The 15,229-nt window shown below is 34.3% G+C and overlaps 1 protein-coding gene across 3 annotated transcripts in view; it reads left to right on the top strand.

The window, feature by feature from the left end:
* Nucleotides 1-14,963, top strand: part of TFEC (transcription factor EC) — a 623,128-nt gene extending 608,165 nt beyond the window's left edge. For all 3 annotated transcript variants that reach the window (XM_057304253.1, XM_044387783.3, XM_026509789.4), the window contains 4 exons: nt 326-382; nt 4,272-4,347; nt 9,012-9,159; nt 10,031-14,963. In XM_057304253.1, the coding sequence (XP_057160236.1) occupies nt 326-382; nt 4,272-4,347; nt 9,012-9,159; nt 10,031-10,411 (662 nt within the window). In that variant the 3' untranslated portion in view covers nt 10,412-14,963. The remainder of the gene's footprint in view (nt 1-325; nt 383-4,271; nt 4,348-9,011; nt 9,160-10,030) is intronic.
* The last annotated feature ends 266 nt before the right edge of the window (nt 14,964-15,229 follow it).

Raw genomic sequence — 15,229 nt, 5'->3', positions numbered from 1 at the left:
ACAATGATTATCCGATAAGTATTATATCATGCTAATTTTACAGATGAGGAGCTGAGACACAGAGAACTTAGGTAATAGATCACATGGTTATTAAATAGGAGGCCAGAATACAAATCCAGGTTTTACTATTCAAAACCTAAAAGGTTCACCATTGCCTCTTACTTAGAGTGCTCTGCTCCAAATTTCTAAATATTTGCATAAAAATATGATTATGCCATTTGGATTAAGTAATACTATATTTTCACCAAATATTTCTGAATTATGTTGACTAGAGAGGTTGTAAAGTAGAACTAAGTACTATTTAAATTATCTTCCTTTTGGTCAGAAACAGATACACGAGCTTTGGCAAAAGAGAGACAAAAAAAGGACAACCACAACCTCAGTGAGTATATTTTCCTTTTTTCTAAAAAAAAAAGAAAAAAGAAAAAAATTAATGCAGAAGGAAATGCATGGTGGTTAAAATATGTGGTCTTTTATTGTCACTTCATAAGTATTATGAGGTCACATAACCAAAATAACCAAAATGAATAGTATATGTTGAATAGTTGAGCTATTTTGGGAAATTGAAATGATGCGAACTCTCAGAAGAGCTACATATTTTTAGGAAGTGAAACATCTCAAATTGTCTCCTTGATCACTCTGTCTCTCTCAAGCAGACTGGGTGTGACAGAGATGAGTGCATTTAGTTACATTTGAACTGTGTTGTGACTCATTGACTCAAAGGTTTAAAGAGATAAAAGTGGCTTTAGAAAATGTACACCACTTATAAAGCAAGAAACAATTCCATGTTCTCATCCTTCTGTGTCAATCTGTTCCTCCCTTCCTAATGATAAGTTATCTGAAAGGTATTGCTTACATTGTACTGCTGAATTCTATCTCTGCAAAAAAGAATCTCTGATGCCTTTCTAGGGGTCAGTTTGACTCTGATAACGGGTCACATGAGATGGAGAAATACAAGCAAGGGAAGTAGGTTAGCAGCAATATTGAGCTTGATAGTATTTGGTCACATCTTAACTGCCTCAAGTGAACTTGACTAATTGAGTGTGAAGCCTTTGTGTTTTGGAGTCCTAACCGAAAAATGAGGCAAGAATAAAGAATAAGCATAAATAAAAACTTTAAATCTGTAAAACAAACCAGGAATTTTCTTACACATGGTTAGCTGAAATTCATTGTACATGGACCTGTGGACCCTACTTCTGTCTGTTCATATTGCACCTGCCTGCTTCACAGACTGATCAGAGTTTGCTGACTATGAGATTGTGAGGGAAGAGCTGACAAGTGATTCTAACTCTCTGCAGGGTTGTCGTGGAGAGGGAAATGATCTCATTCTGCTAGCCCTTAGCGGTAGAGTGCATCAGCTTTGGTCCAGATTGTGAGACAAGTAGAAGATCAGTAGGGGAAGCTAGTTGTTAATAGAAGGGATTAATACAGCCAGGAACTATGGGCTTCTCTCTTCATTTTAAACCTGTTAACTCATTATGCCTCTCCTTGCTCTTTGCTCCCCTTCTCTACAACTGCAGTTTAAATAACAGGTCATTTAGCATAAGGTATGATAGGTGCCTGGTATGTCCATTGTCAAGTGTTTTCTAATCTGGATTCCCTTACTGGAAGATGTTGCTTTTTAGAGATCTCAATGTTAAAAACATTTTAATACCCTATTTTAAATACGATGAATCTAGGACCACCCCTAAAATTTGTGAGGATCATGGCAAGAGGACAAATGGAGACCCACTTACCAAAAGTCTAAATATTTAAAAGTTGTAACTCAAGCTAGAGAGTGCTACATTAAGTATTCTCTATTCTTTCTAAAGACTGGAAGGCCAGGTGTGAATTAAGAATTCTCAGATCATCAGAGCTCTGAGTGGGGATGTCAGGGTAAGGCAAAGCCAGCCTTCAGCCCATCTCACTGCTCTCCCCATTCCTTGTTTCATTCTGTACTGCCAGTGGTCTCGGACACGAGTGTGAACACTCGTCTTGTACGTTTTAACTCCACACCCATCTGTGTAAATAACTTCCCTTGTCCGCATCTTGAGCCTAGGGGTGAGCACACTGGTATCATGGTCCTCACTCTGGAGGATGGATCCAGGAAGTGGCCTGCACAGGCTCTGGAAGTGGGCTCAGGGCATTTGGGAGGATATGCCTGGTGCGAGTTACTCAGACTGTAGTTTGACTCTATGACTGACTTGCTCAGTGGGGGAGGAAGGGTATGGTGAGAGAAGGCAAAAGTGGCTCTTAAGTATGGGTCCAGGATAGTGGCCTCTCTCACCCTGATCTAAGGACAGGAATGAATGAATATATCAAAACTGTGGAGAGTGAAACTACACATGGCATACAATAATTTGGTAATTTCTTGAAACTTGACTCCTTTACAAATAACTAGTACTGGATATGAAAACATTGAGGATGAAAGTTCTCATTATAATTAGCCATTAAAAATTTATCAAGCACAATCTAAGAAGAGTAGAGTAAGAACTTCTGATATTTTACATAAGGTACATTTAAATAATAGATTTTGAAGAAATATTATAGGACTAAACCAGTTCCCTGTTTTGAGGTAAAACTGTAAACATCCTTCATAGCTATTCTTCATCTTATATTTAAAAGTCTGTTTTATAATATAGGAGTGACTATGTGTGAACATAGAATTATTAATAATTCTTACTGTGAAATATGTATGTATTTCCCTAGGCTTTATCTTTGTTTATTTTCTTTTCAGTTTTTTAATGTGGTGTCATTTTTTTTTAATTACATGCATAGGGAAAACAGGATTGGCGAAGAGGGAAAATAAACTCCCTCGAGAATCAATTATATTCTAATTTTAGAGTAATCCCAATATATTATTACAGAAGGTCAAATCCATTCATGGTAAATTGCTTTGTAGAGTCAATTGTTATTCTTTCATGACTTTCCTTGTTTCTGGTAGCAGATCTTAATTTTTAGCATGCATAAGTATTTTAAAATATTTTTGATATATGATTTTCTTCTTCTTCATGACCTTTTTCTTCCTTCGTTTCTCTGAAAAGCTGTAAAGATATTACCTATTGAAAAAAATACTGTATAGAAGCATATGTTGTGGTTATTGACTCTAGGAATATAGAATAGACTGTAATACTACACTATACTCTATAAGACTGCTTTCTCATAGGGGTCAACATAGGAAACTCTACTTGTTTGTATATCTGACATTTATTGAACATTTATTAGATGCATAAAATATCCAAAAGCCATTAATTCATGGAAATGCAAACAGAGAAAACAGTCTCTGAACAAGAACTTATGCCAGTAGTTCTTAAAATGTAGGCCCTAAATAAACAGCATCAACATGACCTGGGAATTTGTCAGAAATGCAAATCCTCGGGTCCCAACCCAGACCTACTAAGAGGTTTGGGGTACAAATCTATTTTAACAATCCCTCCATGTATGCCTGATGTATGCCAAAGTTTGAAAGCCACTACTCTATATATTATTGAAAAATTTTAAATTAGAAAAATATATTTATAATCAACATTTATTTAATACCTCCTATATGCCAAGCCCTCTGAGGATAGAAAAATGAGGAATAAATGGCCCCTGCCATCAAGGAAGTCACAGTCTAGTTGGGTACACACACCTGTATTCTGCCAAATGTTGTGTTAGGCCTTTGGGGATTGTATGAGAAGAGTAAAGCATGGTGCAGACCTCGAAAGATTATGATCCTGATGGGCAAAATGCGTATATGTGAAATGATGATCCAGTAGGATAATATATATAAAAACATATGTATTTCAGTATGAATAAATATTATAACATTTCAAAAAGTGAAAAAAGTTGTTTCGAGAGAAAACATTTTAAACCATTGTCAATAATAGAGTCACAATTCTGGGGTGCCTGGGTGACTCAGTGTGTTAGACGGCCGCCTTCAGCTCAGGTCATGACCCCAGGGTCCTGGGGTAGAACATATATTGCATTGGGCTCTCTGCTCAGCAGGGAGCCTGCCTCTCCCTCTCCCTCTGCCACTCCTCCAGCTTGTGCTCTCTCTCTCTCTGGCTTGCTCACTTTCTATCTCTCAAATAAATAAATAAAATCTTAAAAAAAAAGAATCACAATTCTAATTTGTCATTTTTACTTTTAGATTGAAATATATTTGAATTTTTATTTGATTTTTGAGTACTCTTGATTATATGGAAATTTTTTCACTCACCGTTTTTTAAAGATTATTAAGAAAGTTTACAGCTGACCAAAAGTGAATTGTGCTTTAATGAGAATAATCAATAACATTTCTCTTTTAATAGTTGAAAGAAGAAGAAGGTATAATATTAATTACCGAATCAAGGAGCTTGGCACTCTTATTCCAAAGTCTAATGATCCGTGAGTTCAACAATCATTTCTATAATAATGTTATGGTTTGAATACCCTCCAACATGGGTGGGAGGGGAAGGAGGAGAGAAGAACCAATTGCTAAGAAACTAAGAAGCTTATGGTAAAGGCTAAGGCTACTGCTGGTCTTACGGTTAAGTATGTATTCAAGACTGATAATTATTAAGCATCAAGATTGTTACTAATATTGCTTTTCTGAGATATAGGAAATAAGGAAATTATTGTTGCTCAGTTCATAGCAGGCCTTTCTATATGGCACCAGTATTGGCAAATTTAGTGGTAGTTTCAAATGTTGTCTATGACACTTACTGGTATACTCAATTTATGGTTATAGCAGTTCTTCCAATGTGAGATTTATGTGTACGTGAACATTGAATTGTTGGGTTTTCAGAGGTCTCCAAATTCTGGAGACATGTAAGTAAAAAAATGGGACTTTAAAAACATGCCGATTGATGCCAACCAATAATCAGTTATTGTAATTAAATTTTCAGCCATGTTTTGGTGTCATACACACTCAAAGTCAGTTAAACAAGATGTTTGAGGTTGTAAATTTCAGAAAAGTATTGATTAATCAAGGTATCAAGTGAGAATGTTGAATGTTTCTCCAAAACATAAAAATAAGATATGTTGCATTAATAATGACTTGAAAAATGTTTTATTCAGACTGAGAATTGGCCTCTCCAAATACTAGTGATCATCCATTATTCAGAAACAGTGATGTTTGATAAAATGATATTAGTGAAATTTGGAAATACTCTTTACCTGAATCCAAATGTGCCAATTCACTTGGACAATTCAATAATTTGTAATAGAAGAGAATGTAGTATTTATCCTCATGGGCATATTAGATGGAATGGCAGAAAGAGCTCTGGGTGGAGAGTGGGAAGAGTTCAGTCATAGTGTAGTAGTCATTTGATAACTCTTCAAATCTTTTGAAGTCTCTAAGCATGCAACTCTTTCCATTAGCAAAAGAGAATACCCATTTTCCTCAGAGGACTTTTGTTTTCTTTAGCACTTAACATATACACATGCACATTTATTCACCAAACATTTGATGTAAAGCCAAGGCTTTTTGGTTTGAATATGTGTCTCAACTTTTCTTTCTACATAAACTGCACTAAAATGTATAGTCTATTTTAATTTCTTTAAAATAAAACAAAAACGTACACAACCTAAATATAGATAAATTTTTTAAATGTTTATACCCTTATTTGTGACAGCATATTTTTTAGCAACCTACCTTTACTGACATTTTAATTGAGTTTTTCCAAAGCTTTTAATATAATCTTCCTAAAAACAGTAACTGTTTTTATAAATGCTTTCTTTTTTGGCATTCATATTTCATTAGCTAATGTACCTATAATTTAATTATATTATCATCATAGTAATTACAATGGGTATTAATTTAACCTCTCAGTAAGTACATGGCACCACATTGGCAAAAGAAATACCTAGATGTATCAGAGGGTAGCCCATTGCTCTCTATTACCTATTTTGTCCTCACAACAGTCAGTGAGCGTCACAAAGGGAATGGAGAACACTAACTGACCTTGAAAGTGATTGGATGAAGGTCAGTTAAGAGAGGTTCTCTTGTAACTGGTGGAGTTAACAGTGCCAGGGCATGGTTATATGCAGAAAGCAGATGAGACTTCAAGACTGGACTCAGAAGCCTCACTGACCATCTTCAGATGTCACTATGCCTGTAGGGCACCAATTGTATGGTTGGGTTTTTTATCAACATAAAACCAAATACTATATGTGAGAATACTGTACAAATTATAAAGCTTATGTGAGGGATTATTGTTCTATATTTTATAGAAACTTTGGTTATAAAAAGGCTCGTTTCTACTTCTAACTCACTGTCTGGAACAGAGAATGGCAACCATTTCCTGTAAGGGACCAGAGAGTAAATATTTCGAGCTTTGTGGGCCATATAGTCTGTGGCAATTTTCTAACTGTGTTATTGTAGCTTGAAAGCAGACATAGACAATATGCACATGAATGAACATGGCTGTGTCCACTGAAACTTTATTGACAAAAATAGACTGCAGGTCATAGTTTGCCCCTAATCTAGAATATAGAAAATCAATTTATCGCAGAATCATATCCAAAAGAGACTATCATTGGGAAAAGTTTATGGTAAACATTTTTTAAGAGTTTTTTTCTTCTTTATGGATCTCAAAAAAGAAGTAATATTATTTGTCTTTTTTTTAAAGATGTTATTTATTTATTTGACAGAGAGAAAGACAGCCAGCGAGAGAGGGAACACAGCAGGGAGAGTGGGAGAGGAAGAAGCAGGCTTCTCATCAGAGGAGCCCGATGTGGGGCTCAATCCTGATCACGCCCTGAGCTGAAGGCAGATGCTTAAGGACTGAGCCACCCAGGCGCCCCTATTATTTGTCTTAATTGTATTATGTTATATGTATGGAAATGATATTTATTTTGGGTCTAATTGAAAACACATTAATTCATTAGATGTTGAAGATATCTGTATGTGGCCCTGTGCACCTAGCACAGACAGAAGACACTTGACTGCCAGCTGCACATCCAATACCAATTCTGTTTCAATACATCTTATCCCTTGGCTTGCTGTGGCCTCACCTTTTACCCTAATGCTTCTCTTTAGGGTCCACCAATGTGAGTCCCATGGGTAAATTCAGAACACAGGCTCTTTAAAAACTTGGATCCATGGGGAGTGCCTGGGTGGTTCAGTCTGTTGAGCATCTGACTTTTGATTTTAGCTCAAGAAATTGGTTAAGAGGAAACCTCATATACTAAAATGGCTTTAAAATAGAATGAACTTTAAAAAATTTAGTGCAAATGATGTCAGATAGAAATGGTCAGAAGACCCATTGTGTGCTCTCTACCACCATTTTGAAGGTTTATTTTAATAAACAGCACCTAAACTTCAAAGTTGACCAGAGGTTATCCTTTCCATATTATTTCTTCTGTCCTTCAAGTTTTTCTCGCCATGAGAAGAAATGAAACAAAATTAGGGCCAAAGGCTCCTGTGGCAGCTTAGAGTTTTAATTCAGGAGTTCAATACCTTTTTGAGTTACAAGTACCTTCTTAGTTAAATGACAAAAGTAGCCTCTTTTTCCATAGCCTTCCCATCACCCAAGAAGTCACTGTGAGTGGTGAGACCAGCAGCTATGATGGCCCTAGAGGAGCTGACAAAGCATTTGCACACTTTAGACAGACCCTAGTAATGGGTTGGTGCCTTTCAGTAGAAAATGGTGTAGCCAGGCCCTAGTAAGCGTTTTCATCTGCCAGCAGAAAAATGTATCTTCCTTTAATTTGTTATGGCTAATGGAAGTATCATCTAACTTGAACTTCCAGCGAGGCATATGCAAGTCAGATTTTTCATAAATTATATTTTCCCACTTCTGATCACTTAATAAATACACATTTATTTCAATGTATCTCACACAGATCATATAAACCAAAAGTACATTAAGTGTAATTTAAAAAAATTTTTCCTACATGCTGGGGCGCCTGGGTGGCTCAGCTGGTTATGTGTCAGACTCTTGATTTCTGCTCAGGTCATGATCTCAGTGTCCTGGGCTCCAGCCCCACAGTGGGCTCCATGCTTAGTGGGGAGTCTGCTTGATGATTCTCTCTCACCCTCTCCTTCTGCCCCTCCCTCACCCCGCTCATGCTCTTTCTCTCTTTCTCTAAAATAAATACATCTTGATTAAAAAATTCCCTACATGCTTACTGTATGCTGTATTTAAAAAAAAAAAAATCTCATGACTCTAAACTGAAAATTCATCAAGGTTTTCTGCAACTCTGATTAACTTTTAGCAATTAGCTTGGCTGCATTCTCCACATGTATTATTAATTCTCATATAGGATTAAATTCTTTGATGTAGTTTTCCAGATTTTACAGTCGGTAGCTTGTTTCATAATTCCAGATTTATCATTTCTCTTGACTTAAAAATAAATTTTAATAAAATATTTTTTCTATGCTCTAGAAAGGTTATCAGGTAATGTTTAATTGTATTTATTTGTCTTAAACTTATTTAAAAAATAGGCATCCAGCTTTTAAAACAAGTATTGATGTTTTTTTGTGCAGAATAATTTGCCTAATGATTCTAGAAAGTTTTGCTCTATTGCTTAAAGTGATGTTGCTGAACTCTGATTTGTTTCACAATCACTCAGGATTACCACTCAGAAGGGACCTTATTTTTTTTTCTTAGAAGCATAAAAGCAACCTTATTAGAAAGTAGGTTAAAAGACTAGTACATTTGAAATGATCTTAAAAAATTTAGGCTTAAGTCCTCAGTAATGTACATTTCCTAGTTCATTAATGCAGAAATACCGCACATAGATTTTAATCTCAGAGTTAATAATAAAAGCAATTTTCACTAAAAATATAAAAACTGTAATGGTAGAATCATGATATTGCATTTAGCTCTCCCACAAAAAGTCACTTTATTACTTTCTTTTGACACTTATTTTCATTCTGGGATTAATTTTACTATATAAGGGCTTCTTAACTATTCTATTAAAATTTCTATTCAGAAGCAATAATATCTAAGAGTGAATAATAGTCATGTAAATCATTATTTCATATTAATGTAAAAGATTTTGTAAGTTCTTATGAATTCTGCTGACATGCACAATTGTGAAAAGGTTATCTCTCCGTTCTATAGTGATATGCGCTGGAACAAAGGAACCATTCTAAAAGCATCAGTGGAGTACATCAAGTGGCTACAAAAAGAACAACAGAGAGCTCGAGAATTAGAACACAGACAGAAGAAATTAGAGCAGGCTAACAGGCGACTTCTACTCCGGATTCAGGTTTTTATAAAAATGTTGCCATGGACCACGTCGCTTATATATGACTTACCCATCATCGTTTTATTCATTGTTTCATTTATTTTTTTCTTATTAACAATTATGTTCCTTCCAAAGGATAATTTTATTGCCTTTTAGAAGCTCACGAATTGGGTTGTTTCAGTTAGACTTTGATTAGAAGTCCAGGATCATGGTGGCTTTAAAAATAGAATGAATGACACCAGCTAATTGCAAAATGTGGAAAATAGAACCAATTTGATAAACACACAATGTTATCCCAGTCAAAAAATAATAAGTAAAACATTTGTTTTTCTATATACTATTGGACACTAAATTCTTCTCTCTCCCTTTTATTTCTTTAGTAACATTGCTATGGATTTCATTGCCTGAGCATATTATGCCAGTATATATTAAGTCACTCCTCATCTGTTCTTGTGACACAAAATATCAAAATATGGGTTTTCGTAACTCTCAAGATTTTTTTTTATGTGAGCATGCTTATTGCCAGGTAAAGCACTACTCTGTTCCATGAAATGGTCCTACAGTGAGAAATCAATCAGGAAGAATAAATGAAATATTTTCCACTATCTCCAAATGGCTATATTGTAATCTGAGCCACTAAGGAACCATTATATTATGTATTCCTTTAAACAGCAATGAGAAGAGAATTTTTTTTAAATCTGTATAGTTTTCTCAGGGTTATTTTTCAGGCATTAGAAATATACTAGGTTCCATTATTTGCAAAGAATATTATAATATGTATTACTCTTCATTTTGAATGCTTGTTAATATTTTGTTTCTATTTCTGGTTTATTTTCTAGAATTAAATCCACTTGTAAAGTCATTATTTAATTACTCTTGTTTGAAATTGCAGGAACTAGAACTACAGGCTCGTGCTCATGGTCTGCCAGCCCTGGCTTCACTTGGCACAGTTGATTTAAGTGCTCATGTCACCAAACAACAGACCCATCTTGAGCAGAATTCAGTGGACTATTGCCAACAACTGACTTTGTCTCAGGGGACCAGCCCAGAGCTCTGTGATCAAGCTATGGCCTTCTCTGATCCTTTGTCACATTTCACAGATTTATCATTTAGTGCCTCTTTAAAAGAGGAACAAAGATTGAATGACATGCTACTGGATGACACAATATCTCCATTCGGAACAGATCCTCTGCTATCTGCCACATCCCCTGCAGTTTCCAAAGAAAGCAGTAGGAGAAGTAGTTTTAGCTCAGATGATGGTAATGAGTTATAAAAAACAAACAGGCTCAATTCATCAACTGGGAAGAAATTCTGTGGTGGTGCTATGCAAGTATGTTCTGTTTCATATATTGCTTTGGCTTAATTTTTCCAAAAGGAATTGACTGTTCATGAAAAACTGATTAGAAACAACAGAAGAATTCACAGGAAGAAGAAACATGGTGTTGAAGAATTATTGAGAACTAAAAAGGATTTTTTTTCCTCTTTGGCTAAGGCATCCAAATCTACTTAAATTATATTTTCCTGGAAAGAGGTCCAACAGAAGAAGTATCTCTCTACTAATGTTGTAAAAGTAGTGATGCGGTGATGTACCATTGGAACCAACAGACTGCAAGGAGTAAACCTACTGAAATACACAAACTTTTTTTCACTAATTCACTTTCAACTCTTCTATTCAAGTCCTACCTTAGTCATCAAGTATCAAGATCAACAAATCTGATAGTCCATTGACTTTCTCCACTGTCTGGGGGACATGTTGTTGAAAGTTCCAACTTGATAGAGGAAGTAGTTAAAAGATACAGTATCTCTCACTTCTAACTGAAAGGTCAATCTGCAGTAAATATTAGAATTTTCCACAATAAAATACCAAAAATTCATAAAAACTTTGCTTTCTAAAATGAGACCCTAATCCCTTTTGTCATTTCAATTACACTAATTCTAAGAGTGTCTTTGCATATTTATGGAGACATGCCATGTTCAAAAAGGAACACGTTGAATACTTTCCTCAAGAATATGTGCTCAAATTTTACTCCTTCACACAATACACTTACACACAGGCACACAATGTAGGTAGTATGAGTCCTTCTTATTTTCCTTCATTTTCATGATTTTTCTAATCAGCATCAGAAATAGTATTCCAAATCCTCTTTTCTTCATCCAAAAGAGATATTGGATAATAAATTTTAATAAGGAAAAACCAAAAAAACGCTACTAGGACAATTTCTCAGCTAGCTAAAATTTATCACTGTCTCTAAAAATGGGTGTAAATTAATTAGGTGATACAGTTTTGCTCCAAATTGACAAAATATGGGAACTTTGTCAGCTGACGAAATCATTAGTAAAACAGAAACTCTTTCTTATTATATTGAGCTCTGAGTGGAGGATAAATCTTCATTCCCATAAGCACTTAGAGTACCCTGTGACCTTTGCTAGCTCTGTTAGCATTTATTACAAATATTTCTATCTATAATGCTCTACTCAAAATTTTCTTTCTCAAGAAAGAAAGCTCAAGGTTGGGATTAGGAATTGACTTACCAAGCAGGTTGCTCTGTGCTAGACCTCCATGAGTGATCATCTGATCAATGAGTATTTATGGAGGGATACTCAAACTTCAATGGATCCTGTGAAAATGTAGAACAGATGAGCAAGATATGGTCTCACTCCTCCGGGAGTAACAAGACTACATAAGAAACAACAACAAAAGATAGAAGACACATAGAATTAAACTCTACATGGTACAGTATAAACTGTAAATACAGAAGGTCAGAGAAAATGAAAATGAATGAAGAAGGTTGGAGAATTGCAAAAGTCTATGGGAAGGCAGAATGTAACTTCTTTTAAAAGCATAAGTTTGGTGAAAGGGAGGACATATTAGGGAATAATATCAACCAAATGATAAAAGCAAGAATAAATTGAGGAGATATCTTCATGGAACATTCATTATAAAGATCTGGCTACCCTAGAAGATACCAGGTTGGAAGTCCTGGAAAATAATATTGGCAACAGGTTGTGGAAGACCTTGAATAGTAGGATGAAATGATATGGTATAAATTGAATTTTTTTTTTTACTAGGAGGGAGAAGCCTAAAAATTAAAATGGTACTGTACATTACTAAAGCAATTCAGAGGTAATCTTTCTTGAATATTAACTTTGGGATAAATTTTTGAAAGGGTGCTTTGGGTATTACTCATAGGGAAATACGTCACCACAAAATTTGAGACATAATGCTAATAAAAGTGAGAAAATATTAAATTCTTATGGTCTAGTAATTATCTCAGGCTTAGCTTACAGCATTAGCTCAGAGTTTGGAGAATTAAAATAATTTTTATTGTTTGACATGGAAAATATAATTCTAAATTTATAGGAATAGTCATTAAAGCCAGATGGATAAATTCATCTGAAATATGCCATGTGAAAAAGAGCAATAAAATACACTTCAAGAATTTTCAAGAGAACATTATATACTTTTAACTTTATGATAAAATTTCACTTTATTATCTGGTTTGATAGCTCAATATAACAATACAAATCATTGAGAAGGAATATATTTTTGAATCCATGCAAAACACATTCTACATAGAGGCTAATTTCTGTTTTCATTTTATCCATTATTCTCATTTCTTCATATTTTGAGAAGACTTACACTGATGATGTCATTACTCTGTCATTCTTTTCCATTTTGTTAAAATACTACTACTCAGCCCTGAAACTCATTCCTCATAATCTTAGCTAATGTAAGGCCTTGACACAGGTGGTAGAGTCTGGACAAAAGAGGTCTGAGAAGGATACTACTAATATTTGCTGCTACTTTCAGATTATAATAGCTATCAGGGGATTGTAAAATATGTAATGGATTTTTAAAGACAGAATAGGGTGGTGCTGTGTCACAGTCAACCGAAACAGATTAAAAAATTAATTTTAGTCAGTAGTTCTTAACTTTTTAAGGCATTGAGAATCTAGTGAAAATTTTAGACTTCGCAGAAAAATACAGAGTTGTATATACAGTCCAAAATTTGCATGGACCGAGAAGTTTTAGGGACCTCCTAAATGTCTTGTTGGATGCTAGGTGAAGAATTCCTCTATCAGGTCTGTTACATTAATGGAAAGCACTGTAGCTATGTATCAGTTAAGAGCTCAGTGGGTAGTTAATGTCATACACAGTGATGGAGGAGGGAACTCTGTTTATCTGTGTATCACTCTCCCAACCCTAAGAGTGATGAGGTTGCTTAGGAAAATGAGAGTATACCAAACACTAGACTATTCACAAAGGAAACTGTTTACTTATAATGTAGTCCCCCTGTTGTTTATATAACTCCTGCTATATACTCATGTTATACATTCATGGGTCAGTTTCTCTACAGTTATTGGATATTGTAAACATTTGACTGAAACAGTTTAAAATAATGCATATAAATATCAAGGTAAAAATATGTAAATTCAGAAGCAAATTATGTATATAAGAATCGAGATAGATCCTTGAGAAAATTGATGAATGTCTAGAATATTTTTATAGAAATGAGACATAATAGTAAGAGAGGTATATTGTTTATCAAACAATTTTGTCACAAAGGCATCAGCTATCACTGGATTATTAATACGTAATTAACCAAGCTTTCTTCATTCAAAGGATTAATGCATAATTGTAATTATAATAAACTTTGTTTAAAATAAGGTAAAAGTTTTATTTTACTTTTAGTTATCTTTTCAACAGAATATCCCATCCAATCTTTTATCTCTATTTATTATAAAATATTGGCTTTTTGTGGATTCACATTAAGTAGCCTTTCCAATTCCAAATTATCTTGAAATAACAAGTACCTCCTTTGAGTACCTCTTCATATTTTTTTTCTTTTTAGTGTCCTTTCCCATCACTGGAGAATTTATATATACAGAACAAATTTCCTCAGTTTACAGACACGGTATCAGTAACTATAGCCTTCTTTTTGTGGGTACAAAAGCTCTAAATAAATACCCAGATGAGCTGGGGACGTTGAGAAATAGCCTTCCTCCTTTTTTTTAACTCATTTTTTCCCACTCACATGACTGTAAATAAAATATTTAATAGCTCTTACTTAAAAAAAATTAGGTGCGAGTTTCGTGATTTGGCATGCTCATTTACCTTTATGTCAGGGGATAAGTTAGATTTCCCAAAGTTAAGAAAGATGTATTTTTTTTCTTTGTTTTGATAGATTGAGTCATATTGGAATTTTCTTATACTTCAAGGTATCTTGAAAATATTTTTTTGCTGTTCTGATACTGTGGAATTTTGATGTTTAAATAAATAAATGTCATAACTAGAAGTGTTTCAGTGTTTTTACAATATCTCTAGGCTGATATTTACTGATCTTATAATACCTAAGATGTAGATGGAAACTGGAATCAATTAATCATTTTGCTGTGTTATCAGCACTAGATCAACCATCTGGGGTTCTTGAAAACACCTGAAGGATTGAATTTTACTTCAGTATTGATAATGGCACAGCCTATTTATGCTACATGGAATGACATCATTTGCCCTTCCAGTACCCTGCATGTTGATACGTATAGGATGTCAACTTGAGTTAGTGTAAGTTACATATACGGAGATTTCATTAAATATACTTAACAAATACTAAACACATTTAGAGTGTTGCTGATCTAATGTGTCAGATGACTTTCCTGTAATCATTATTCATTGCATATACCAACATTTTATCATTTGTATGATATTTAATTTGTAAATAAGGAACCTATTCAAAAACCGATAAAAATAGTTTTCTTAAATTTTTTCTGTTACTTCTTTTTCTGTGACATTCATAGAGAATTTGAGTAAATAGATTATCAGAAAATAGTTCTTTTGATTTAAAAAAAAAAAACCTCCCACTGGATTCAACCAATATAATGAGGAAATACTACTCTCTGCTGCTGTATACATAAAAGGGAACATTTTTTCTTCTTTTTGTGAAGGGATTTATGCATGTATTTCTATATATCCAAATTATTTCTCTTAACCCTCAGTAAAATGTCTTTTTCCTACATTTATTCAACAGGCTTCAAGAATAAAGTTAAAGACTTTTGTGTTTGCAACGCTACCTCTCCCATTCCTGCACTACCA

Source organism: Ursus arctos, unplaced genomic scaffold (genome assembly GCF_023065955.2).
Source record: "Ursus arctos isolate Adak ecotype North America unplaced genomic scaffold, UrsArc2.0 scaffold_3, whole genome shotgun sequence".
In the NCBI taxonomy this organism is placed as follows: Eukaryota; Metazoa; Chordata; class Mammalia; order Carnivora; family Ursidae; genus Ursus; species Ursus arctos.
This window is presented reverse-complemented; position numbering and strand designations above follow the sequence as displayed.